Raw genomic sequence first — 27636 nt, 5'->3', positions numbered from 1 at the left:
CTTGTGTGGGTGTGGACTTACTAGATGGTGACTGGAGTGCCTTTGATAAAGCAGGCAACCCCCCCCCCCGACCCCAGCCTCATTTTCCTTATCATATATCACTTTGGAGGATCTCCAGTCTTTTCAGCGTTGCCCTTGGAGGAGTGACATGATTCACGTTCCTGCATAGTCATGTAAGACAGACATCCTTCAGGCTTGCTACAGCAGTTAAGGAACGGGCACCCTGGAGGGCCAGACACTGCTTCTGCAGTGAGCGGGGTGTTCACCATGTAGTTGGGGGAGACCACTGTACCCCATACAGAGCGAGAAGAGGGACAATCTCATTCATGGGAGACTTATGAGCTGATAGCCCAGGAACAGAGAGGAAATTAGTACATTTTGCGGCAGTGGGTCTTAATGGATGAGCGAACAACAATTTCCTGGAAGTTGGGCAGGATGGATGGTGAAGGTAGACAAGAGTCCAGGAGCCCATTGTGCATGGGAGTGGGGGTGTTTGTGAGTGAAGCATGCAGAGCTGGTGAGGATGCTGAGGGAGACGCCCTTAGGTCAGATGGACATGACCTAGGCCGGGCTCCTACAGGAGTGGTGAGTGGGGGCCAGCGGAGCCTCTGTTTCCAGACCAGTTGCTACCCTGAGAGGAAAGGCAAATGGCCAGAGCAGAGGATCTTACCTGCTTTCAGCCAGCAACAGGATCACCGGAAGTGACCTAAAGCTCAGAGCCCCAGCCTCGCCCCCACCAATTGTCTAGGTCGGGGCTCAAGACCTGTGTTGGAAGAAATTATCCGGTGATTCTGATACAGGTGGTCAGTGAATGGCCCTTGAAAGAGCAAATGTTGAATTGTACTTAAGAACTTTGTAAACTCAAGGAATTATAAAATTTGCGTGTATACACATTTGTCCTGGAAGAGAGATCATGCATAGCTCTGTTCAGATTCTCAAAAGGATCTATAAGCTCCCCAAAGTTTAAGGATCACTGAGCTGGGAGGAAAGCTGATAGGCTTTTCTTAAGCTTATACCGAAGGACAGCAGTGCCGCGGCAGGGATACCGGAGATCAGTAACCTTTAAAAAATGTTTTGTGGTACAGGGAAAGTAGGTGTTTTCAGGAGCCCTACTGTAAACACATGAGGGAAGTGAAGGCTTGCCACCCGTTTGTAAATTGGGATTTATATTTGGGTTAATATCTCAGTATCTAAAGATACAATGTTTGGTTGATCCAGAGATTTCACAGTTTATCTGTAATAGGGTTTTTTCAAAAAAAATTTTTTTTTTCTGACCTAATTAAATCTTCTTGGCTTCCCCTGGGTTTTATTTTTAATTTTGAAATTAGCAGTGTATAAAGTTCAGTATAATGAAGGTCTTTATTGAGAATTATTAGTAATGGTGCCACATTTTGCTCTCCTCTGGTTAAAGTCATATCGGCGTTTCTATGATAAACATCTTTCTGCAATTTATGGAGCATATGGGAAAAAATTGATATTGATGCAACTTGGTTTTTACTCCCAACCCAAGAACTTTTGTGCCAGTCAGGTGTGCTGCTGAAAAGCGGTGCCCATTCCCTCACTTTTTCCTAAACCAGTGGCAAAGTGGGCATATTATTTATCCTGGCAAAATCAGTGCTGTAAAAGGGGCACAGTAGCTCTGGCAGGGGCTCTGATCAGATGTGTTTCCTGGTGAGGGCTGAGGTTGGGCTTTGGTAGCTTATTCTCTGGTAACTGTAGCTTATTCTTAGCAGTGGGGCTTGGGTCCCTGAGTCGACATTTAATCACTGGCTTAAATATTAGGGAAATAAAGTTGACCTGTGAAGTTTCCTCTAGGCAAATTTCTGCCCCCACGAAGGGTTACTATTTCTTAGGTCCAGTCAATATTATATTGATTCACAAGGGTTTATTCTCAATTCATGGGGTACCCAGTGCTAGATTAGATGTTGTTAAAGGTAAGTGTCCAATATGGCCAAGGGCCGACGATAAGCTTACTGAAAGAGTATCCCATAAGAGAGAGAGAGCCCGGCCATGTTTAATCAACTGTAAAATCACACAGATGCTTAAAAACAACTGTATAGTGACACTTTGATTAATCTCAATGACCATGGCTTCTTATAACAAGCCAACCATTATAATAATATATTTAAAAATCTTTCAGGGAAGCAGAGTTCTCCATTCTCTTGGCTTTATGTTATAATTATCCCAATGAATAGTTTTTGAAGCAAATGGATTTCATCCCAGATATATTATGAAGTCACTGAATTTGATATTATCTTTTTTTTGAACCTGCTCCCCATCAACTTTTCCTGTGTTTAAATGCCCTTAAGTGATCTCTATCAAAATAAAAAAATATCTAACATCTAGTTATTTGTATGTGTGGATTGTTTGCATGGCCCTGAATATAGTCTAAATAAATACTTTTACTGGAGTAGATGTGGTTATAGGACTGGTCATATGAATCCATTTTCATAGTGTTTGTTTGAGTTTTAGGTTTTGAGCCTCTCCCTTGTAGTGAAAAACATAAACTGATTTATATACTTTTAGACATGAGTAAGCAGCTCCTGAGGAGTGGGGCAGGTTGAGAAGAGTTCTACCGAACTTTTATTAGATATTCTCAAATCCTTTTGGCGAATAGGATGTGGATCATTTTGGGGGTTGAATGGAATAGCAATGATCACCCCAAATCAGTTCCAGCCTACCCATATTTGAGAATAGTAGGTGCCCAGTCTTGTGAATTTGTGTTCTCTGCTTTTCCTAGGCCTGGAAACTGTCCAGCCATCACATAGATGTTCGTATCTTTTTACCTCTTCACCACCTCTGTCTTGCCTTCCCTTCTCTCTGCTATCCTTTTTGCTTGTATTATTTAACATTATTTTTCTTAGTTTTTATGTTATAATCATACCCCTCCTAACCATACACCTGGATACACACCAACAGATTTTAACCTCTGTCATGTTCCTGATAAAGAAGTATTGCATTTATGAGAAGGGAGAGAAAAATCATAGAACATAACAATCTCAGAATGGAAATCTTACCTTAGAGATTATCTAGATCTGAAGTTGTCAAATATTGTTAAATGTTAACTTCTTATGGTACACTTCTTTTATTGCCCATGGAACACCAGTATTTAAAGTATACGAATGTTGAACATATGAGTTTGAAGCCGGGTTTTAGGAAGGCCTGCAGTAGGCTCACCTATAGTCTAAGGGAGCCCAAGGGTTCCGAGCGTCACACTGAAAGAGCAGTGATCTAGTTTATCTGTGCTGTTTTATACAGATCAGACACTGAGGAGCAGAAAGGAAGGGGAGCCAACATTTACCTATTTACTAGACAGAAGGTAAGTGGGATAGGGAAATGGATAGGGAGCTGGATAGGTTGGTAGGTAGGAGAATAGAGAATATAAATGTGTGTATGTAAACATACACATATATACAAAGTTTAATTCTTGCATTATTCTATAAGGTAGATGGTTGTACAGATGACTATGCGAGGAGAGCTTCTAAGTGGGTAGGGTTGAGACCACCTCAGGTTTTTAAGGTGATTCCTCTACATTCTGGCCACTGGATCTCCACTGGATCTCCAACGCCAGCCGGTTGTCTTGCTCAAAGCCACATACAGGCAGGGGCAGGGCTAGGACCCAGACATTCTGCTTCCTCGTCCAGGGTTGTTCCCTCGGACTACTTATTCTCTTTAGCCAGTAGCTAGATAATACCTGCTAAAAAGGGAAACGGAATATTAAGTAAATGCTCACTTATAAAAAGAAAGACTCTTCAGTTGTGGTGACCTTGCGAAGGGTTAATATTCTTAGTTCCCTGTATTTTAGAAACTAATTGTTCCTGTACAATGACTGGAAGGAAAGCTGATTCACAGCCATTTTTACATCATGTAAGTATTGTTCTTAGCTTAGAGAATATAGCTTCCTAGTTTCAAAAAATCATACAATGAACTATTTTACTTCAAAGTTTACTTTCTTTATGGCCTGCAAATTATTGATTACTTATTCACTACTTTAATATTTCATGAAGGTGAAAGATACATAACATGTAATCATTAGCATTCATTTTATGTTTGAAACATAAAATCAGAACAACCGACGGAGACATTAACAGAGTTCCAGTGTGATACACAGAAAATCCGTATGCTTTTTGTTGACTTATGCTGAGGTCTGCCAAATAACACCCTTATTATGCAGATTCTTAGAATAACAGGCCATGGATATTTTAGATTCTCACATGGAGTTGCTGACTCTCTGGTTTTCTTTTTATCTGGACCATTTAGGGACAGGAGGCCTTCAGGATGAGTTTTGGGTCTTTCTCTTGGCTCCTACAGCATTTTTCATATTTCCCCTTTTTAACAACTTCCAGGACACCACTCCTCGCCCCCCCCCAGGTTGTTTTCTCTGAGGACAAGGGTTTCTTTTTTGTCTTCTGTGTATTTCTTCGAATCTCCTCTCCCTTCCTCCTTTCCTGTGCCTGGCACATGGGTCCACAGTTGAGAGGAATTGGGCAGACAGGGAAGGAGGGAAGAGTGAGAGAAGGAGATGCCCTGAATCAGATAAAAAAGGCAAAAAAACCTCTAGAATCAGGATTTCTTCTCCTGGTATAGTCAGAGTATTGAGTGGATAGGATCTATGAGTATTTTTTTTCCTTTCTAATAAAGATAGAACAGTAAATGGTTTTGGTGCTTACCTTTGTTATAGAAAACTTCACAAAATTCCATTTAATCCAGCAGGTATTTAATGACTAGTGGGCACCTCTCTAGGACTGAGGATACAGAGGTGAAGAGAACATTGGCCAGACCCACGGAGCTTAGGATGCAGTGGAGAAAACAAACACGCCCACAGTCATTTTGCTGTGTAGGGTGATAAGGGCATCTAGAAGACTTCTATATCTTGCAGTGATGGTACGTGGGAAGGACGGATTGATTTTATCTGTGAAAAGGAATCAGAAATGGGTACCCAGGAGAAGTAACATCTGAGCTGGCATTTGAACAGTGAACAGAGGATGGGTGCAGGGATGGTGTGCGGAGACACTTGGTGGGTGGGCAGCATGGTCCTTGGAGTGAATCTACAGATAGTCAGGAATTACTGGAGTGTTCTGTTACAGGGAAACGGTGGCAAGAAATAAAGTTAAGTCGACAAGGTTCAAATCCAGAAAACCTCATATGTCACATGATGACATTCGGATAGTATCCCATGGGCAGTGAGAGGCCCATGAATAGTTGTAAGTAGGGAAAGACCATTTTTAGCTGTGTGTTTTATAAAAGGTCAGCTTGCTGGTCATGTGGGGATATACTAGACAGGGCAGAATCTAGATGTGATGGGTCAAGGTCAGTGGGGACATGAGCTGAAACTCAAGTTGTGTTATGGTGGGAGTAGAGGGAATGGAAGGAAAAACATCTGAGAAGGTGTTTGGGGGGTAAGGTGTTGGGCAGAGAGGTGTTTGACTCACAGGTTTTTGGCTTGAGCCTCTGGTCTGTGGTGCCATCAACCACCATAGACAGTAACCACAAAGAGGTGTCTGTCACTCTAATTCCATGTTTCAGGTATCATACACCAAACATGGCTATGGCTTTCTTTGATGTTCATCATCTTGGAACAGTGAATATGCTTTCACATATCCTACCAAGTTCAACCTGCACCATTTCTCTAGGAGATAGGTAATATATAGTACAAAAAAGTCATATCTTCTATAGAACATAAATCCTCAGGGATTTGCCTAAGGTCAGACTTGCCCCCTGAAAATCCTTTAGAGAACTTCTGAGTTGAAGACCAGGGTGTTGTTTCTCAGTAAGCCCAACAGAGCCACTCCCTGACTGTTGGCACTGGAATAGATGCTGTTTCCTCATTTGAGCCCCATATTGGTAGGAGACTTGGATTTGGACCCATGTTGTATAAAAAAAAATGCACATCTTTGGATTCGAGAATTATTCTGAACTCATTGTGATGTGCACTCTAAGAAAGGCACAAGGGATAAAGGAATAGTGGCTGATGGGTGGGATGGGGGCCGTCAATTCCTGTTTCTCACTTTCAGCTCATTGGGCCATATGAACGTTAGGCTCTTGAACTAAATGGGAGACTTCTGTATTATAATCCCCCCATTTCATCCGTGAAATCATGTACATCAGTCGCTCCTGTGACATGAGCCTTGCATCTCCCCTTTTCATACAGAGAGCAAGACACACAGTCTGTGACTTGTCCTAAGATAGACTAGGTGGTTGACAGATCTAGGACTTAATGTATCCTGGGTCTCAGATTCCAATTAAATAGAGTCAGTCTTACAAGTTACCAATTTTTGTTTTAGAATAATTACTCCTAATGGTAGGAAATTGGAATGAATGTTTTACCAAGAGGATATAGGAAATTATATTTACTTTTTCCTTGTAATTTGATTCTACCCAATGAGCTTGGTGTGTAGAAAAAAATGTTCATTGAGGGAAATAAATTTAGTGGAGTTTCGGTTAATCAGCACCCAGTGAAAATAAACAATTGGCTGCCTGTTTTAAGCTGAATGGTTTGGCTGTACTGTATATTGGTGAATACAGGAGTTTATTTTATCGGCGTTCCCAGATAATGATTTTGTGCTAATAAAAGCATCAAGAGATGGATTTGTAAATCATACTAAAATGGCAGGAGCGCTACTGGGCATAAAATGAAATTCTGTTTTTTTTTTTTTTTTTTAATTAATTTCCTGGGTTTCTCTGACCAACAACCAGGATCATTTTCTACCTAGGATATCTGCTTGTTGAGTGGCTCCACTTAGGAGAAAAATGACAGATTGGGGGTTTCTTAGCATGAAATTAGAGCATGGAATTCAGCACTTTGATCAAGCAATGTTATTCTGTTGCCCTTATTCACCTGAGAGATATTTATGACTAAAAGGAGTTATTTAGAGCAGTGATCTCCAAAAGACTATCTCCACACCCTTTGAGGTGTATAGTACAATCCCTTGGTGCATGGAAGAAAATATTTGAACTTCAATTTATATTTACTTCGTAGTTTGCACTTGAAAAGGTCAGCTGTATCTATAACAATCTGCATTATATAGTTTATAAATAAGTAAACGTAGGATGGTTGTGCCTTTTTCAAAAACTGATAATGCCGTCTTAAAAATGTTTGAAGCCACTGATCTGGAGCTCTTTTCTAAAATTGGGTCAATGATTAGATTATTCTGGGAATTTTTTTGAAAGCACAGATTCCCAGGGCTGCTCCCAGAAGAGTCTGGTTAAATAGGTCGGTCTGGAACAGTGGTTATCATACATTAGTAGGCACCAGAATCACCTGGAGGTCTGGCTTGTTAAAACAGAAGATCTCACTCCACAGAGTTTCTCTTTTAGGAGGTTGGGGGCGGGGCCTGAGAATTTGCATTTCTAACAAGATCCCAGGTAGACTGCTGGTCCAGGGATCCACTTTGAGAACTTCTGATCCAGGGTGGGAGCTGGGACCCAGGCAACTCTGAAGACAAGTGATAAACGCTCATCTAGGTTTGACTATCTTCTCCCCTAGACAGTTTTGGAGATAGTGTATCTTTTGTTTTCCTTTTTTATTCCTGTTGCTACGATAGGAGCAGACAGCTGTTTTTCACACTGTAGTTTTCAATATTGGTGTGGACAATAAGAGGACCAGTGTTAGATTCAGGTAGACTCGAATTTATAGGGGGTTTGTATGCGTGGTTTAATTAAATCCTGTAGCAATTCTGTAAGGTACTTATTTGTGAATGGGAAACTGGGTCAGGTCCCTAATGATTTGGATGCTTCCATACAATATCTGGGAATAGAAATGACACTGTTACCCATTGGGGAAAAAAAAAAGAGATTTTAAGATCAGTAAGAAAAATGCATGATTGTTTGTCACAGTCAGGGCTTTTTTAAAATTAGAAATCAATAGATGGATATGAAATGAAGTATGCAATGAGTATAATAAGCCATAGAAACTTTAAGAACATGACAACTCATTTCCTTTGACTTATATAAAATAATCCATCGGCACATAGCACCTTTTACAACAGAGCATAAGCATTAGCCATTTAAATGCCTGGGTGATGTGTAAAAACTGCTTGCTAGATTAAATTATGTAGAAGAGCATTTCTATAATGCTTAGTGTCTGATTCACTGGCCATCACCCGGGCGTTCAAAGTTTAAGAGGCTTTATACACTTGCATTCTTTGGCAGGCAATTAAATGTAGATGTCACTGGGATTGATTTATAAGAACAAAGCAGCGGTTTTGCTATGTTGGTGTAGGGTTTTTGTTTTTTTAACTGCTTAAAACAACTGTGTATATTATAGTTCACTTTCTGTTTATGGTTTGAAATGTATTAATTTATAGCCATTTATCTGACAGTTTTAATTTGAAGTTAGTGGATAAGGCCACCTGAGATTACATGTATTTTAGGAAAATAGAACATATAACATTAATTTTCTGTGGGGTACTTTAGCATTAGTTTTTGATTTGCCCTCTCTGTAGAGAGACCTATTTAATACTTTATGCATTTGGTAAAGGCTGCCTTAAATGGGGTCATTCTGTATTTAGAACAAATGAGAAAAATGTTCCAGAAATCTCCTCAAGGAGTATTGCAGTCTTTTCACAAAATAACTTTAAATGGACTGTAATAATAACAAGATGAACTTGATTGCTAGAGTGTATAAGTCAATTTAACCTGTTAAAGGCAGAACAATTCAATGTGTGTATGTATCTTCTAAGTAAGTTTATGAGATTTGATTGTCCTCCACAGGCTTCTTAGAAACAGTACTTTGAGGAGCTTATTTGCAATGGGATTCATGCAACAGTCATTGTATAAATATTACACATTGTTGTTTATTTAACAGAGATGCATTCAGGGTAAAAATGTGCAGACTGGAAAAAGTATGAACTTTGGACTCAGACCTTGGGTGAACTTCTAGCCCTGCATTTAACTCCCTGTGACTTTGGGCAAGATATTTGACCACTCCAAACTCCCATTTGTAAAAACAGGGATATGTTGATGAATTTCTAGTCAGAAGACAGAAACCACACAGTAACTGGAACAGGGAGAGTTTCATTTAAAGAATGATTAACTATAACAGTGGATTGGAATACAGGAGATTGGCTAGCATGAAGTAAAGAGTTCTCTAAGAATAAAGGAGTAGCAAATACCAGGAGCAGGCACTACTCCAGGGAAGAAATCAGGATCCAAGGAGAAGATCCTTCTAGAGTGGAGCTCCAGAGCTCAGTGGATGGCAGGCAAGTCGCTGTGGGACCACACCTATGGAACTCAGAGGAAATGTGTCCTCTAGTCTAGCAGGGGAAGCTATTCATGGGTGGTATCTCTCTGTGGGCAGTGCTCTGCTACAAAACTGCTCAGGGGGCGCTGGGGTACTGCCCACCACCATGCACCAGTCAAGCCAGGCACTGGGAAGCCTCCTGCATTGTGGGTCTGGAGAAACCCTGTGGGCTGAGGAGCCTTCCAGGGAGCCCTGCGAGACCACCCCTTCCTCACACAGTGCCTCTCTAGAACCCTCTACTGTTAAAGCTTACTGGCTTGCCCCCTGGACAGGAAACAGCTAGAGGACTTGGATACAGTTTTGCAGAGCAAGCTAGGAAAAGTGAATTTAGAGCTGAAAGGTAATGCATTGATAGCTGGCATAAAGGATATCAATGCTTGCCTTTAAGGTTTTTAAGATTAAATAATACATGTAAACATATGCATGGCTTTGTTATGTAACAGTTTCTTTGAATTGAGAGGAAAGTCTCATACTGGTTATGAAGAGTAAGTGAAATAATGCCTGTATGTCACCTTCAGCAGAATCTGGCCGGCACATGGCAGATGTCCACAAAATGGTGGCTGTTAATGCCAGAGAAATTTCTAGATCACAGGTTGTCCTCTGACTGCCTTAGTAGGGCTCTCACATAGTAGTGTTGATTAGTAACTTTAAGACATGTAAACAATCCCAGGTAATGGTTCTCATTCCCAAACCTTAAGGACTATAGTTAGTAACCTTTGAAGGATCCTGAAATCAGTTTAGTGGATCTGGACTGGGCTTTTCCAAAACCACATAGAACAGAGATGAATGAACAGTATCAGTGTATCTCAGGAGAGAGAAATTTGGTTTGTGCAATGTACATGTATGTGTGCTGGGTCAACATATCATGACCTACGTGGGTCACAATGTATAGACTTGTTGAATCATTATATTGTACACCTGGAATTAATAAATACTGTATGTCAGTTACACTTCAATAATAAAAAGGTAAAAATAAGTAAAATAATATACTACTCTAAATGGTGGGCTCTAACCCATGTCAATTCGTTTTCCTTTGTCTGTTTGCCAGGCCTGATGCTTCAGTATGATATAGAACAGTCGTGAAAGATCTTATAAGGTTTCCTTTGGGGAAAAAGTGGACCATCCTCTTCTTTATAGCTTCTGTCTTATTGCTATAATACTATTCTTGGATCTCCTGAATAATTCTCTGCTATGCCAAATAAAGAAGAAAGATAAATTCCCTTCAACATGCAAATGACAATATTTTATTTTCATAAATCAAGAATGACCTTTATAGACAACTAGCCTTGCTATCTAATTATTACCTCCCCCCCAAAAAAGTTGCTTTCAACTTTTCTAAAGCAAAAACCATAATTTGTGGAGACTTAATTAACATTTAACCAGCCTAGTTTTCAACCATAATAAAAAATGAACATATTCACTGATTTTGTCACATTTGTAGCTTATTCATCTTGGAATACCCAAGGACAAGCCTGGTGTTTGTGGGACTATATTGAGATTGCTTTCATTGTTCAAGTGGCTATTATATTACACTTCTTTTTTTTTTAATTAAAGATTTTTATCTATTTAAGAGAGAGAGTGAATGAGAGCACAAGTAGGGGGAGTGGCAGGCAGAAGGAGAAGCAGACTCCCCACTGAGAAGGGAGCCTGATGTGGGACTCAATCCCAGGACCCTGGGATCATGACCTGAGCTGAAGGCAGACACTCAACCGATTGAGCCACCTAGGTGGCCCTGTATTACACTTCTTTTAAACATTTCCAGCCAAATTCTGCACAGAATCTTGGGAATTCATTACCCATTTCTCTAAAAAGCATTTATTGGGTGCCTACAATATACCAGTTCTAGAGAGTACCAAGATGACTAAGATAGAGTTATAACCAAAAATTACTTTTCAGCAGAATTCCTACCCTATCAGTAGGCTTTCATGCACCCCTTTTTTTTTTTTTTTTAACTTTGCAATTTTTGAGAAAAAAAATAGCAGGCCTGATGCCATTTCATCTGATTTCTTTTTTACAGATTTATTTATTTATTTTAGAGAGAGAGAGAGAGAGAGCACGAGCAGGAGGGGCAGGGGGAGGGGGAGAGAGACTCTCCAACAGCCATCTCATCTGATTTCTAAAAAGCATCTGGCTCTACACGTTAGTCATAGCACAGAGTGGTTGAGATTTTTAGTTGGGGAGTTAAGTACACAAACTGATGGTAGCCCATTAAGATTTTGTCAAGAGAAAGAATATTCATAAAGACCGTTTTAAAGGTTATTATAGCTTTAATCCTAGAATGCACTGAGCTCCCACAAAAATCAGGTTTACTGAATCCAAGTTTGGGGACATGCTCTCATGTTACTAAATAGACCCATTTTATTCTGGTGGATGCTTTTGAGAACCCTTCGTTAACTTACGTTGTTTCTTTCTTACTAGGGGGGCAGTTCTCTGTGGATTTCGGATTAGGAGTAAAGTTTTTTTTGGGTTTTCACCTTGGGAGATACTATCACATAGTGTTAGGAATGTGGGCTCTCAAGACGAGATGCCTGGGTTCAAAGTTGTGCTTCACTCCCTTCCAGCTTTGAGACCTGTGAGAGCTGTATAACCGACCTTCTGTGCCTTAGTTTCTGTATCTGTGAAATGAGGATCACGGTATCTACCTTATAGGGTTGGTATTTGGTATTCAGGAGTCCTCAATAACTGAGCCCTTATCACATTTAGCCCCATTATTAGTTTTGGTACTGACATCATTGTCCCATAGATTCTGCAAAGTAGGTAATCAGGGGTATCTTTCCCTTTGCGCCGGCTACCCCAGAGCTCAAAGTGAACTTTGTGGCTAACTTCCAGTAAAGGAGGCTAGTGACATTTTTTTATTACTTGGCAGTGATGGTGGAGGCCTAGGCCTATTCCTGGTATAACCTTCTATTCCCTTTTTCCTTTGATTTACTTCCCTTGCTTTAGAATTTTACTTTCCTTTGGTTTTGTTAATTTCGTGTTCATGTCATGGTGTTACACTGCATGTCCCAGAACAAGCCATGCAGTCATCAGTCTTGTACAGAAATCATCACTGTTGTCAGTTACCCCTGAGTATTTGACATCCATGGACACACTTCCTTTTGCACAATACCTCTCTCTTCATCTGGCACATGTCGTGTGGTATATTCAGATTTGCTAAGCAAAAGTCTTTCCCAACATATGATGAAGGCACATGCACACGTGTGTTAGTGTGTGTGTACGTGTGTGTGGGAGGGAGGGGGAGGGAGGGGGCATTGAGGGGGGAGAGGGAGGGGAAGCTAGAAGGGGAGCAGGAGGGAGAGAAAGAATGTGAATGATGAAGACCGACCATCCCACCTGGCTTGCATCACCTTCCCTCGATCTTGTGCATGACTTTTGGTTTAGTACTGATGCCCCTCCACAGAAGAGAAATCATTTAATTTGATTTGATGGAGGAATATAGTCCAGCCGTGAGCTGTTGAGCAGCAGTCCAAGTAAGACAACTTGGGAGAGACCTTGGCCAGTTTATTGCTGACAACATCCCCCCCGTATGTTGCTATTCAAAGGTTGTGTTATTCTGAAAATCAAGGAGGTTTATTTTTGGAAGTGCTTCATTTTACTGCATTTTAGGGGACTTGGCTTTCTTGTCACATTCTTCATTGGCCCCAAAGCATTTACTTAAGAAACCTCACAGCCCTCTGGTCTTTGCTCCTACATGGCTCCATAGAGGAGCCCACAGAAGTATGCCTGCATCAGTGCTCGTGGCTCTCCACCTTTCTTGTGATTCACTCTTTTAAATTTTCCAATTACATATTCCAACTATTTGCAATGAAATGAACCCATGAGGGTAATTCTTGTAAGAAAGATTTAAGAACAAATAATAACTGATACTGGTTGAACATGGCTGACACCATCATACACTAACTTTACATTTGCTGCCTAACTACATCATTAGAAATACTGTGTGAGGTATGTTTTGTCTCCGTTTTATAGCTGGAGAAACCAGGACTCAGAGAGCCAAAGTGATTTGTCTATAGTCACAAAGCTAGCAGTGGAAGAATGGGGATGTGCCAAATGTTGGACCCTGTTCACTTCACTACTGCACGAAGCTGCCTTGAAAACCAAAGTTTAGGGGTGCCTGGGTGGCGCAGTCTTTAAGCGTCTGCCCTCAGCTCAGGGCATGATCCTGGTGTTCCGGGATGGAGTCCCACATCGGGCTCCTCGACTGGGAGCCTGCTTCTTCCTCTCCCACTCCCCTGCTGTGTTCCCTCTCTCGCTGGCTATCTCTCTGTCACATAAATAAATAAAAATCTTAAAAAAAAAAACCCAAAGTTTAATCATTCTCGCTTTAATTGGTTACTTTAATTCAGATGTAAACATGTTAATTTCATCTCATTTTAGCGCCATAAACCACCTTTGCTCTTTTTAGGGTCTCACATCTATTGGATGAAGGCCAGTGGTGGCTCTGAAAATTGGTGTGCAGGGGGATATATCTTTGGGCAATAGGAAATTCATAGTCTATCCATTTTCCAGTGGTTTGATAATCATACATGGGTCCAGAAAGAACCATATCATACGTTTTATGTTTCCTTTCAACTGATAAAAACAGCTTTATGTAATGGGAAGTTATATCCTTGCACTAGCATTGTATTAGCCTTTGGGGTTTGCTGTCAGCCATGCATGCTTTTGCCTTTATGTTTGGTTATATCTTCAGTGCCAATGGTTGTTTTGTAAACCAGATCTTTAACCAGCATTGAGTTGTTCTGTGGTCGCCTATAGCTATTTTTCACTGTTTAATATTGCACTTCAGGACTTTCATCCAAGTGCTATCTATGTTTCCATCGGGGGGCTCCTTTACTGTCAAAATTCATGGTGGTTTCTTTCTGTCTGAATATTATTAGTGCTACTGCTGTTTGAGCCTCTCCCCCAGTACCGAAGCTGTTTTCTACGTCAGAATTAGGGTTTGCAACCAAGGGAAATAGTTCTCATAGATGTTTGCATAGTCTTCTAACATTTCTCACCCCAGATTGGAAAGTTGTTAGTATTATGTGCTTTTAAACAAATCCACTTTGTTTCTGAACTTGTTAAAGCTGAGTAGGAGGGGAAGTATAAATTACCCGTTGTTGTCAAGGTGAAATATTGAGTTAGTGCTGTATTTTTGTAATGAGTTTCTGTTCTCAGTGGAATGTTTAATTGACCAGTTCTGTTCAAGTGTCGCAGAAGACAGTGTCCAGGGTCACTAATTTCACCATCATGCCTGGAGCTAACAACTAAGACAGAGCTAGAAAGCTGGGAGAGACCTTCTAAAATGGTCTGAGGTCCCTTGACTCTGCCTGTTTAACATTTTTTTATCAGCGATTTGGAGGCAGACATAGGGATGTACTGTATGGTGACTAACATAATATAATAAAAAATATTATTATTAAAAAAAAGAATGTATGCTTATCAAATTGGCAGATAACCCAAGTCTAGGTAGGATGACAAACAGCTGAATGATAAAATCAGGATTCCGAAAGCTCTCAGCAGGCTGGAGTGTAATGGGTGGAAAACAATTGAGAGGGGCTTTAGTAAGGATCCATGTGCAGCCCTGAGTTCAAATTCAGAAAATCACTTCCCTTATTACAAGAGAGGGAAAATGGTTCAATGGCAGTGGTCTGTAAAAGACGTATGGGACGTCAGGCTCACGGAGGCTCAGAATGGACCACCAGTCTCCCAGGAAAGAATGTGAGGTCCGGAGAAGTCGTCTGTTGAATTCTGGCTCCAGCCATTGTTTTGGAAGAGTGCTGGTAACAAAGAGAACACCCACCAGGGCAGTGAAAGTCTGAAAACCTTCTAGTAGGAGGAATTGGGGGAAGCAAGACATGTTTTTCCCGGAGAAGTGAAGACTTAGAAGCTTTCCTGTGTGAGAGCTGAGATGTTCTGTACTTTTTCTTCGGGTAGAGCTAAGATAAATGAGTATACTTTTGAAAAAGCAGAGTTTGGGCCTTTTTAAAGGGGGAATTGTCTACCAGGTAGGGATGCATTTCTAAATTTTTTGAATGCCTCACCTGTTCAAAGCTGTCTAGCTGTCTAGAAGGTTTTAGAGTTTATGTAAGCATTTGGATGGAAGTTGGCCTAGGTGACCTCTAACATCTGTCTTTACCTCTGAGTTTGTGCAATTGCTTTTTTATTTTTCTTCTTGCTGCCTGGGCATACACTGTAGACATGGTGCAATAATATTCTTATTTTTATATTTTCTTGACCAGAACCCTTCATTCTCATCATTGGAAAGTAATTATAATTAACAGTTTTAATTAATATAAGTAATAGCATTATATAGTGGATGTCAGAATTTTTGTAATAATTAACGTCATCAATATAATCAACCCCTTTCCCAATGTGAAACACTGGTGAAAAGATTCGATACTATAATAATTCAAAGTAACAGGAGACATTTAAGAGGATGTGGATGGGACTTAAAATCGTCAGTGTGCTCCAGGATGCTGAAACAGCTGAACTGCTTTGTAAAACTGCATCTTCTGTTATTCTTTGTTTCTTTAAGTAGTTTCATTTCTAGCATCAGAATTAAGCAGATGTTTACCACATGTTTAGTTTTGAATTTTTTCTTGTCCTTAAAAATTGTGTGGATTATAAGCAAATTTATAATCTCTTGTACTATTAAGACCTCAAATCTCCAAAGTATTAAAGTGAAACCTGTTTTTATCTTAGATTTAGAATAATTCTTAGAAAAACATTTTGCAGGCTATGTTCATGGTCTCTACTGCATTCTTCCCCCTGACATTGTGCCAATGTTATGGCGAAAGCATTTCTCTTTTAATTTTTTGGACACATTATTATTTTTTTCTATTAAAAACATGTGGAATACCTAAGGCAATCCTAGTAAAGTTTTGTACACAAGATCAATTATTCCAAATTCCTGCAAATCTGGAAAATAAGAATTATAAATTTGCTTAGGTCTACTTTCATTTGGATTATATCCACATTGGATTCTTTGGAGGAACGGTATAGTGTAGCACTATGGCAAGGCATGGTTAAGACTCAGCTTGGTTAGCACTTAGCATTTAGGCTACAGTAGGGTCAAGATCCATAGTACTTGGACACAAAGGTCAAATCAAATTTAGTGTGGTATCAAGGTTTACAGTTACCTGCAATCATCATAGCTTGTTCCAGAGGTCTAGTCATTGCTTACATTACTTTTCATTCTTTACATTTTAGGTGGTTGCCTTTTTGATGAGCCATACAGCACCTGTGGATATAGTCAAGCTGAAGATGATGACTTCAACTGGGAGCAGGTGAACACCTTGACCAAACCAACTTCCGATCCATGGATGCCGTCAGGTTTGCATGTAGTTTTAAATTTTCTTTTTAAAATCAAAGCTTCACAAGAGTCTGAATCACAGTAAATATTCATTGGGCATTGGCTGAATGAGTGAGGGTGTTGGCCTTTGAGTGTGGCAGCCCAAGGTGATTAACTAGTGAGAATAGTACAATTAAGAGGACCAGTTACAACGTACAAAGAGTTCACCTTTGTATCTCTTCCTTTAAAGTCTAATTAAATTTTACTTCCTTTATCTTTGGGTACACCTGAGCTAGATTAATGGGCATTCCCCAGTTGATCCTTTCCCAAGCAGCAGATATGGGAAATAGATGGATGTCTCTTCTGGCAAATGTGTCTAGTGGGTGGAATTCTAGCTGGGAAATCCAAATAACAAAGTCTCTGTCACAAATGGGAGACCTTGGAGAATAACTTAAACCTTGTCAGCCTCAGGGTCTCACTTGGCACCAAAGATGAAATGGTGAGGCACACATGTGGATCCTTCTTTTTCTGTAGAAGTGTTTTGTAAATTTCCTGATGAGTGAAAGACATTTGCTCCAGTGAACACCAGCAAGAATTCTACTTCTTATTTTGAAGGAAGAGGGGGAAGGTGGTGACAAGGGACCATTAATCACATTGGAACTTGGTCATTTTAATCGACACCCTTTGCAGGTGGTGGTGTTGGACAGCACTCTAGGAGTTTAGATTTGTTGATTCATGTTACAAAGGGGTGACAGTGTGCCCTAGTCAGGGTTCAAACTGCAAAACATTATTCTGATTTGGATTTTAGATAAAACACATTTTTTGTACTTTCTTGTAACTGTAAAATTCTTCGTTAATGCATGCCAATGTAGCAATAATTGCATTTAGTAAGTCATCTTGTAAAGGTAGCTTTTAAGTAGGAAGTAGAGTTTAACGTCGTTCTTCATTAAGCTTTGACAGTTATGATGCCCGCCATGTTCTTTCCCTCTCCTTCCCACGTTTATCTCCTTATAACTTTGAAGAAGGGAAAACTGAGCTCCTTAGCACTGCAGCTTTGCTGGACTTCACACGTTTCCAGCTTTTAGTTATTTCCCCCCAGCTGACATTCTGTCTGTCTCTTTTCTGTCTCTTTTTTCTTGTATGTGTGTGTGCTTTTGAATATGACTTATGCTTGAGTAAGTGGTACTTGAGTTTTTTTTTTTTTTTTTTTTTACAAATTCCAGCTCTTGCTTTCATGCTTGGCAGGGAGTGGGGAAAGAGAAGGTGGGTATGGCAGTGTTCCTGACCCAGAGCTGTCCTTCTCCAGATAGGCTACTCACCCCAAAATGCCTTTTGGGTGTCGACTGTTCTCTCTTGAGGATCCAGCCTGTGTCCAGAAAGGCTGGGGATGGCTGTGGTCGAGGTAGTGGGGACCAGGGTGCTCAGATTTAGTCCTGGGAGAGTCTGCCACAAGAGTGCACTCAGGCTTTTCTTATTATCTTCTAATTTAGTTTAAAAAAAGATAAAAAGAAAAAAGAATGGAAGAAAGTTGTAATTTTTCATATTAGCTAGTAGATTTAATTATTGTGGTCCTTTAGTTTGAAGACTGTCTTGGAAAAATTGACTTTTACAAAGGAGCCCCAATATTGCAATATCTTTTTCAGCCTTCACGGGTTCTGTTTTTGGCACATGATGACCAACCTTCCTCTGTTAAGGAGGGGGAGGTATAATTTCTTGTCATCATCTTGTCCTTTCCTTCTTTCTTATTTCCCATAATAGCATCTCAGACCAAATTGTCCAAGTTCTAAATAATAGAAAGGATGGGTTCCTAGCAGAGGCCATTACAAAAATGGTAATAAAGATCAAAGACGAGTTGCATCCTGAAACAGTCGTTTGGGTAAATGAAAGAACAAAGGGGAAGCAACTTTGCAAGCATCTGGCTTTTAAAGGCTTTTCTGCCTTTGGAAGAATAAAGTGGGGGCATTTAAACACTTTGTTTGAATTTATTCTACTTCTGTTGACTAATGGAATACTTGACAATTAATATCAGGCCTTTGTAACTTAAGGTCTCTGAATGTTGTATCTTCCAACACGTTTCTCAGTTCCATCTGATTTTTGATAGTTACAAAAGGTGTGCCCTCAACCCTGGCCCTCAGATAGGGTGCAAGTCACTGTGGGGATATGTAGGTGGTTGGGTGAAAGCAGGTCTGGAGGGAGCTAGGGCAAGACTAGCAGTCTGGTTCCTCTTTCCTCTGATGATGTTGGCGGGAATGGGTCCAGATGAGATTTCTGAAAATTGGTAGTTGTTCCATTAGACTAAATTTCTGCCATAACATAGAATTGCCAATAATAGTATTTTTTTCCTCCTATTCATTAAACAAACTTTAGCCATTAAAAAAATTCCTTTGAGCACTACTATATGCTAATCATGATGCTGATTACTGTGGGGGTGAAAGTTCATAAGAAATGAATCTTTCTCTCTAGGAACTTATGTAGGGAAGAGAGTTACAAAAACACCATTAGTGAACAGTCTAAGTCCTGTATTATTAAGTGTCGCATAGACCGGCAGTGTTTAAGAGCAACAGCTCCTATGTTATTAAGGATATGGACTGGTGCTCAGCTGACCTGTCCACCTGCAGTGAGAAGTTAAATTCTCAATAAAATTTCATTGTTAGAAATAAGGAAATATCATTTTAAAAACTTTGCCTATAGTATCCTACCGTATGGATTTTAAAACAGAGTTTCTAATGTGTATAGATAATTTAACCATGAGTTGCTCTAAGTACTATTTAGTTACAAGGGTTTTCTCTTCTTCCTCCTCCTCCTCCTTTTGCATTAATATGTATAACATGATTTATTTATTTCAAAAACAAATTCCAAAGCTGACCCTCTTGGACTAAAACAGAAACCAGTTTTATGAAATGGTCGGGGTAAATGGGTGGCAAAATCAGATACCAGCAACGCTTCCTGAGGGCTCATTTCTTTAAACCTTTATTTACAGTATGGTTGGATTTGTTCCCACATGTATATTTGTGTGTCTTCTCTCGTGTGTAGGATGGTTCTGTGATGCCTTAGACCAGGGGCTGGCATACTATGTCCTACAGGCCAAATCCAGCCTGCTGCGAGTTTTTGGATGGCTCGAAAGCTAAGAATGGTTTTTATGTTTTTAAATGGTTGAAAAAAAATCTAAATAATAATAATATTTTGTGACACATGAAACTCAAATTTCAGCGTCCATAAACAAAGTTTTCCTGGCATGGAGCCTTGTGTATTTATTAAATATCGTCTGTGATTGGTTTCAAGCGACAGTGGCAGAGCAGAGGACAGACACCACAACAGACACTGTAGGGTTCACTAAGCCTAGATATTTACTGTCTGTCTGGTCCTTTATGGAAAAGTGTTGCTGACCCCTGTTTTAGACCATTTTGGCGTCAGCCTATGATTGTTGCTTTGGACTCAGTTTACATTGTTATTGCTTCTGTATTCATATTATAACTATTAATACCCAAGTACTATGTCATATTTTCTTTTACTTTCAGATGATACATTTTCCAAACATTAGGCCGTTAAAATCAGTAAGAAAGAACATGATGATTAGGGATTTTCTCTATCTTTCTCATAAATTTGCTTTCTATTGAAAAGCATTGTAATTTTCTTTATTGCTTAATACCGTCATCCTTGTGGGACTCTTGTGATTCTAATAAGCAGATAATCCAGTAATATGATTTTTAAAATTATGACGGTGAAAGACTGAAATTTTTACTCTAAATTTGCTCTAATTAAAATTTTACTTTTCCTGGGTCTTTTTTTGAGATCGATGCTTTCGTGTGTGTATGGTTTGTTTCTCTGTATCTTCATGTGTGAGGTTATTTTTAGCCACATCTAAAAAATTTAAATACAGTCTGGAGCTTTATATAAGCTGACTTGATAACTACTCTAAGGCTGTGACACTGGCTCTGGAAATACCTATTTAAGGCCAATAAAGACCAAATGCCATTTAAATTTTTGTATTTGAAGCTGATGTTTATGTTGGAGATTTACTTTTGCAGCTGGCTCTTAACCAGTTTGTTTGATGGTAAAACTATGCCACACATGGTTTCTCTTTATTGGTAAGTGGTTTATTCCTATCAGTTGATCTCCATTAACAATAGGGAATTTTCTTAAACTTTATCATGAGGATTACCACTTTGAGCGCAAGAATCCTTGATTAAGTAACCAAATAATAACCTAGTACATTTTGTTAGCACTGTTGTATTCTATCACTTTCTGTACCAGTACATTGTGTAATTTTCAGAGTAGATTAAGAAGTATTGATTGAGAAGTGTTTTGTCATGTAAAAACACCTGCACAGTCTGACAACTGTTTTTATACTTTTATATGTTTTTATATTTCATTAAAGGATATTGTTTGTACCTTCATGCTCGAGTTCTATAAAATGGATATTTAACAAGTTCCCTGTCTGATGTATAAGAAAATGCAAATTTGTCTTATACAAAAATTAAAACAATAAATAAAAAAATATATACATAAATACATAAATAAATAAAACAATAAACCTGTCCATAATATTAAAAATGTAAAGATAGCTTACAACCATAGCCATTTGATAACTCATAATATTGACATTTGTTTATACCTGACATGGTCTAAGAAATCATCTCCAGGAGAGCTATAGTTAAGTGAATTTGGTTCCCAGTGCTAGGAAAACTGAACAGGAATTTAGCATGTAACTAGGGAAAGCTCATGTTGCAAACTGGGAAAGGTGGTGTTTCTGATCTTCGCGGAGATGCTATGACTAAGGATTGAATCATTTCTGCAGGTGCCCCTATGAAAGGCAGAGAGAGAAGTGCTGGATGGAGAGGCACTATGCACTCTGAGTGTGATGACCCAGAAAATAGAAATGATTATGTAGGGTCAGTTTCACATTTGGGAAACATGATGGATTGACAGACAAAGGGATTGGAGTTTCCTCTTTGGGTCGGTTCATCAGGCATATTTTCCTCTTGCTAGGGAAGACTTCCCTGTTTATTCACACTTCAGGGCTTATTATGCAAGGTTTGGTGAGCATTGAGAAGAAGACTATGGGGTTGAAAAGGCATTTTTCCTCCTTAAATTTCAGTGTGTATCCAGTGAGTAGTATTTTTGGCACGGAATATTCAGACAGTTGTCTAATTATCTCATTCATTCTTTGAATCTGTCAACATTCAACAAATATTTACCTAACACCTGCGATGTGCTAGGCATTGTTATTCATCACATCGGATTCATCACTGATGAGCCAAGTAAGGACCCCTCCCCCGGGCATCTTTCACCCTTAGTCTGGTAAGATGGTTCTTGGATTGCCGAAAGATTCTGTCCTTTAAGACCACATATTCCCTGATTTATTAATGACTTTCTGGAATTGAATACTTAAAAGGTAATACAAAATTTGGTTCATCAGACTCACCACACTATAGCATGAAGTCTAGCTTCTTGGATGCTTTGTCCCTTCAAAAATAAAATAAAAACAAGAGCAAAAAAAACCAATCTATATTGCAGGCAAGTGGCAGCCCGGTACCCTCGAATCATTCTCCTTTCTCAACAAAGGAACCTCGCACATGTAAATGACTCTTAGCAGTTAACAGAGTTTGCTTCTTTGCTGTGTGTCTTTGATCCTCACAAGGACCCTGGAAGACTGGGAGGCATTATCTCTATTTTATATCTTAGGAGACCGAAGTTCAGAGAAGTTAAACCTGCTCCAGGCTTACAGGTCGGAGAGCCAGCTCCCAGTTTCGCTGCTCTGAGTACCCAGGAGTGGTCTTCCCACATGAGCACGTGCACCTAGTGAGGGGTAGTCTTCATTCCACGGGGCAACTTTCTGGATCTTCTGAAAATGAACATGAAGGCTTCTCCATTGTGGGGGCTGCAGGTCCCCCCCAGGTCAGATACTGGCTCTGTCACTTTGTTGTTATTAACTTTGAATAGCTTCTTAAGCTCTAAGTTTCCTAGCCTCCTTATCTGTGAACTCTGAGTTAGTCATATATGTTTGTGGGGTGACGGCCATGGGCCTGGCTGTCCATGCTGGAGCTGCACCAGTAAGCTCTGCCCCCTTGCTGATTGCATTCTGCGGGGGAGGCAGGCAGGAGCTAATAGGCAGAGACATACACTGGGATGGTGGGATGGTGCTAAGGGCTGTGGCGAAAAGCTACATCAGGATAAGGGCCTAGCAAGCGATGGGAGCAGGAGACAGGATCAGCCTCTCTGCAGAAGTGCTCTGGGAGAAGAGACAGAGATCCCATTGAGGTCAAGGAGAACATGGAGTTTGAGTCATCTGGGCAGAGGCAAGAGCAGAGCCAAGCTTGGGGTCAGAGGTGAGTTCTGCTGGATGGAGCGGGGCGGTCAGTCTTACAGGATCCTGAAGGCTGTGGAGATGTGTTTAGAACCTGCTTCATAGGGTTGTTGACAAGGTGAAACAAGATAATCGACTTTGGGAGTTTGACCTCATACCTGGCCCAGCACAATATGCAGGAAATGTCCTTCTTTTATTATTATTAAGTAATTTTTCAGGAGCAATTTGGTATGAATTTATCTCTTAGCTTAATTTGGACTCTGAGTAAAGTTCATGCCACGTTCTTATTTTCTCTTCTAAATGATATTGAATAAGAAGCAGAAGATATAGACCTTTATATAATTTTTGAATTGATTAAAAAAGCAAGCTGAAAGAAGTCCATTAAAATACTAACAATGTTTATTTCAGGATTGGAGGATTGGGGGTAATTGCCTTATCATTTCTATGTTACACATTTCCTTTATGATCAAGTATAACTTCATAATCAAAACACTTAATTTTTTTAGGGGATGGTCATGAAATTGCCATCTTTTCGCTTGATTCTGAATGTTTCAAGTCATCAGACTCAGGAAATAAAAACAGTTTTGTTGTCCTTGGAAATCTCATTCAAGTGTCCCATTGAGAAATGCCTGCCTGCCATCCAGATGTAAGATAGACACTGATGGGAACTCCTCCACATCTCACTCAGAACGCCTTCGTGAGGCTTCAGATGGGTTTCCAGTTCAACAGTGAATGAGACACAGTGAAAGAAATTGGACTGGAGATGTATTCTCTATTATAAATTATAAATTCTCTATTATAAATTATAAAATTTAGAAAAATAACTTTAGAATGTAATTTAAAAAACCCATTTCAGATCAGTGATCTGTGGGGCGTTCTTAATCAAACAGGATGGGGCTCTGGATAGCTTTAATGTGGGTATAAACAACATAAAATTGACCATATAAACCATTTTTAAGGGTTCAGGGGTACTAAGTACATTCACATTGCTGTGCAACTATCTCCACCATCCGTCTCCAGAACTTCTTTTTATCTTCCCCAAACTCTTCACCCATGAGACACTACGTCCCCGTTCCTTCCTCCACCCAGGCTCTGGTAACCCCCATTCTACTTCCTGTCTCTGTGAAGTTGACTACTCTGGGTCCCTCATAGAAGTGGAGTCAGACGGTATTTGTCTTTTTGTGTCTGGCTTATGTCACTTGACATAATGTTTTCAGTGATTCAGTTTTCATACGCAAAGACTTTCAAGATCAGGGCAGTCTTGGTTTTGTGTTGTTGTTTTTGTTTTGTGTTTTTCGAAAAGTGTCTTGATTTTTAATAGTTAATTGTTTCCGGAGGGTCCGGGGCCATTGTAATATGTGTGATCGCTTATTTCAGTCATTTATATTCAGTGTTCAACAAATGTTCTCCTTTAAATTTTTTCTAAAATCTTGTCTGGCTGATTGGAAACAGTAACAGAAAGTAAGAACAGGGGCTAGCTATTTTTTTAAAATGTTTCTAAAAAGGATACAGGTGAGCCTATATATATAAATATGTGTTTTTAAAATATGTTCATTCTTTGCTTGATTTCCTGTAAAATTGTATGACATCATAAGAGTTATGTGAAGCCGAGTAATGAAATAAATAGGCCAATTATGAGAGAGGTGGTAAATCTCTCCGAATCTGAGCAGAGAAAGGGATGCAAGAAGGGTTCAGAGCGGGCGATGGGTCCATTATGTTAGCCAGCCTGAGAAAATCACACTGAGGAGCTGGTCAGCTCTCACATACCCTTTGTTCTGTGTGCTAGGCCCCCTGGAGTTGGGCATGGCCAAAGTGTTCGGAAAGAGGAGCTCGCTTTGGTACAAGAGTCAAAAGACAGGGCCAGTGGACTTTGATGTGAAACTCAGTGCGGGTCTTTGGAATGCCGATTTCCCGTCTGCCAGCAGCCTGGTAGGGATGGGCGGATGGGAAAACAATTTCTGTAGAGACCTGAGAGCCTGAGGCCTGAGGGAGACAAGCCAGTTGGGTCTGGAGCTGCCATGCAGCAGCTTTACCTTATGGAGGGCAGGATCTTTGGGTCAAATGGGTTTTGGGTGGGCTACTGATACACTAGCTTACAGGGCTGCTGGTAGGTTAAAGTCACAGATGCAGGCTCCCCCTTGCGTGCCTCTGAGACTTTCCATGGCCCCAGGAATCCAAGAGATGAATAAATTTAAATAAGAAATGGTTAAGTCTGGATTATTCTTTTTACCTGAAGACCAGGAAGAAATGGAAGGCCTCTTTGAGAGTTCAGCTATGTGTGAGACACTGGGGATGTATGTTCTGGGCATGAGGAGATGGGCCACGAACTGCGCCCCATCTTCTAGGAGATGTAGAAGTGGGGTGGCCAGTGCTCTGGTGGGGCCAGGCTGCTGCCCAGAGAGATACTGGCGGGTGAGGGGGAACAGATGGCATCCAGAAGGAGGTGCTCCCAAGAGGGGCCATGCAAGCATGAGGTGTGAGGCCAGAGCAGGTGGGCATGTCTGGCTGAAGGAACATCTGTCCTGAGGTGGCGAGTGGAGGTTGGGGAGCAAATGCTCTCACAGTGCAGCTGGGGAAGTTGCAGAGCCTCAGGGAGCTATGGATATCATAGCCTGGAGGAAGAAAGACTTTTAAAGGCTATACTGAGCTGGTGAACATGCAAAGCAAGGAGGGCATTTGTTGATTTCTGGCAAAGGAGGAAAAAAGACAATATTTCACTGCATGTGCATAGAGGAAAATTCAAAATTTCTCATTAGAGGGTGTCAGGAAAAGATGTCATGAGGAAATTTGGTTAGTAAATAGATATCACAAAGCATATGAATATGTAAGAGAATGTCCTTGTTCTTGGGAGATCAATGGTAACGTGTTTAGGGGTGTCTGGGTGTCTGTAGAAAAAAAAATGTATGCATGCGCACATGTGTGTGTTGAGAGAGAATGCAAATGTGGTAAGATGTTAACAATTGTTAAGTCTGGGTGAAGCGTATATAAGTATTTACTGTACTGCTTTTTCAACTGGTGTGTAGTTTTGAAACTAAGCATAGCGTGCGGTATGTGTGGGGAAACAAAGGCCACCAGAGTGAAGTACACCAACTTGGGACCATACCAAAGCAGTGATTGTACATGGATGCGTTTTAGGCCAAATGCTATCCTGTCACATCTCATCGAAAATATTTATAGTTATATTTTGAAAACCGAAGTTGACCCATGTCTTCCCTTTCCGAGCATATCAGGACGATTCCTTGGTCTTTACTGGAGAGGTTTAGTGGAGCCGATGCACTGATGGAGAGTGACTAACTTCAGGGATGTAATTTTAGGACTCTCTAAAATAGCACACATGCTTTACACTGTGGTCTTATGCCTCAGTGAGTGTACAAGTATAAAGATCGTTATCCTATTGGTAGATATTTTGGTGGCTAACTGAAACTTTGTAAGGAGATGCATGAGGAATTATTAAATTTTATTTTTGGATACATGCCTGTATTCATTTGTATCCTGTCCATAAAATGGGGCTGAATACAGAGAAAAAAAATCATCCAGCATTTCTTGGCAAACCCCATGAAATTATTGTGCAGATCATTATTTTAAATAAGTAGCCTTTAATGCATAGTTGGCTGATACTTTATTCTAGGAGATTGTGATAAATTATATCTTAAGGTGATATTTAAAAGCTTAATGGTTGGAAGAGAAATAAATATGGCTTTTTAATTCATTGTCGGCTGGGCAGTCATAATGCCTCTCTGGTGGGTGGACAAATTGAGACAGCAGTAAGTGTGGGAATCGGATATGTCAGGTAGCTCGTGACTGGAGCAGCATTCTTAGAGAGGACGTCACTGGAAATGTGTTTTTCAAATGGCCTGTTCTTATTTGTATGCTTTAGGTTGTCTGATATGAGGTTGTGTCTTAATTTTAACTTCCCCGGTTCCTTTTAAGGAACTCGAAAGAGACATTTTGTATTTACTCTGTTTCCCATGGAACATGTACAAAATATTGAAATCCTTGGCATCAGACTTGGAGACATAGACTGGGTTTGATTCAGTGCGTTTTAAAGCGTATCCACACCAGTGAGGTTTCTGGTCGTCATCCTGGGAAATTATGAAATATCTTAGTCATTCCTTTTCATGCTGTTTTCTCTCTCCATGTCTGTTGACTGTGATACTCATCCTATTAAACACACATCTTGTGAAAACGGTGTCACCTCCCCAATTGTACTTGATAAACACAACATGCCTTTGCTTCTCCTGATGGTCCTGGCTCACTGTGGAGTGACAGGCTGCAGTTTGCCAGCAGGTCAATGACCCAGCTGATGACAAGTGACCTTTCTAACACTGCAATCAATGCTTGTTATTTGGGAAACAAAATGATACAGTTTGTATTTTTCAGCAGATGGGTCGTTGGGTCAGCCCACCATTGACATGTGAATTTGTTACTTGGGCTGGATGAGTCAGTTCAGACAGGAACGGTAATTTATTTGAATTGATCTGGGCCTTGCTCTTATGTAAAGGTGTTGGACATCTGTTAGTGGCACAAATTATTATAAATAATTGGTTTTACACGTCAGTCAAACCAAGGCTTTTAGAAAGCCTGTTTTACTCAATAGCACTATATACCAGCTCAGGCAAGTATACCCTAGTATGTTCTGTTTAGAGTTGATGTTTCTCAGTTATTGTGGAAGAGAATCTCAAATATGTGAAAGAGAATCTCAAATATGTGAACTCATGTCTGTCATATTTAAATACTTTTTCTCCATGTGCTTCCTGAAATGTGTTTCTTGAGGCCCCATGAGTTCATACATCATCGTGAGGGTGAATAATTTTA

At 40.1% G+C, this 27636-nt stretch overlaps 1 protein-coding gene across 6 annotated transcripts in view; it reads left to right on the top strand.

The window, feature by feature from the left end:
• Positions 1-27636, top strand: part of PTPRM (protein tyrosine phosphatase receptor type M) — a 784719-nt gene that overhangs the window by 166743 nt on the left and 590340 nt on the right. For all 6 annotated transcript variants that reach the window (XM_019797919.2, XM_011222861.3, XM_034642281.1 and 3 more), the window contains exon 2: positions 16433-16555. In XM_019797919.2, coding sequence (XP_019653478.1) covers positions 16433-16555 — 123 coding nt within the window. The remainder of the gene's footprint in view (positions 1-16432; positions 16556-27636) is intronic.

This window comes from Ailuropoda melanoleuca, chromosome 14, assembly GCF_002007445.2.
Source record: "Ailuropoda melanoleuca isolate Jingjing chromosome 14, ASM200744v2, whole genome shotgun sequence".
In the NCBI taxonomy this organism is placed as follows: domain Eukaryota; kingdom Metazoa; phylum Chordata; class Mammalia; order Carnivora; family Ursidae; genus Ailuropoda; species Ailuropoda melanoleuca.
Note: the sequence above shows the minus strand (reverse complement) of the source record. Positions and strands in the feature narration are given on the sequence as shown.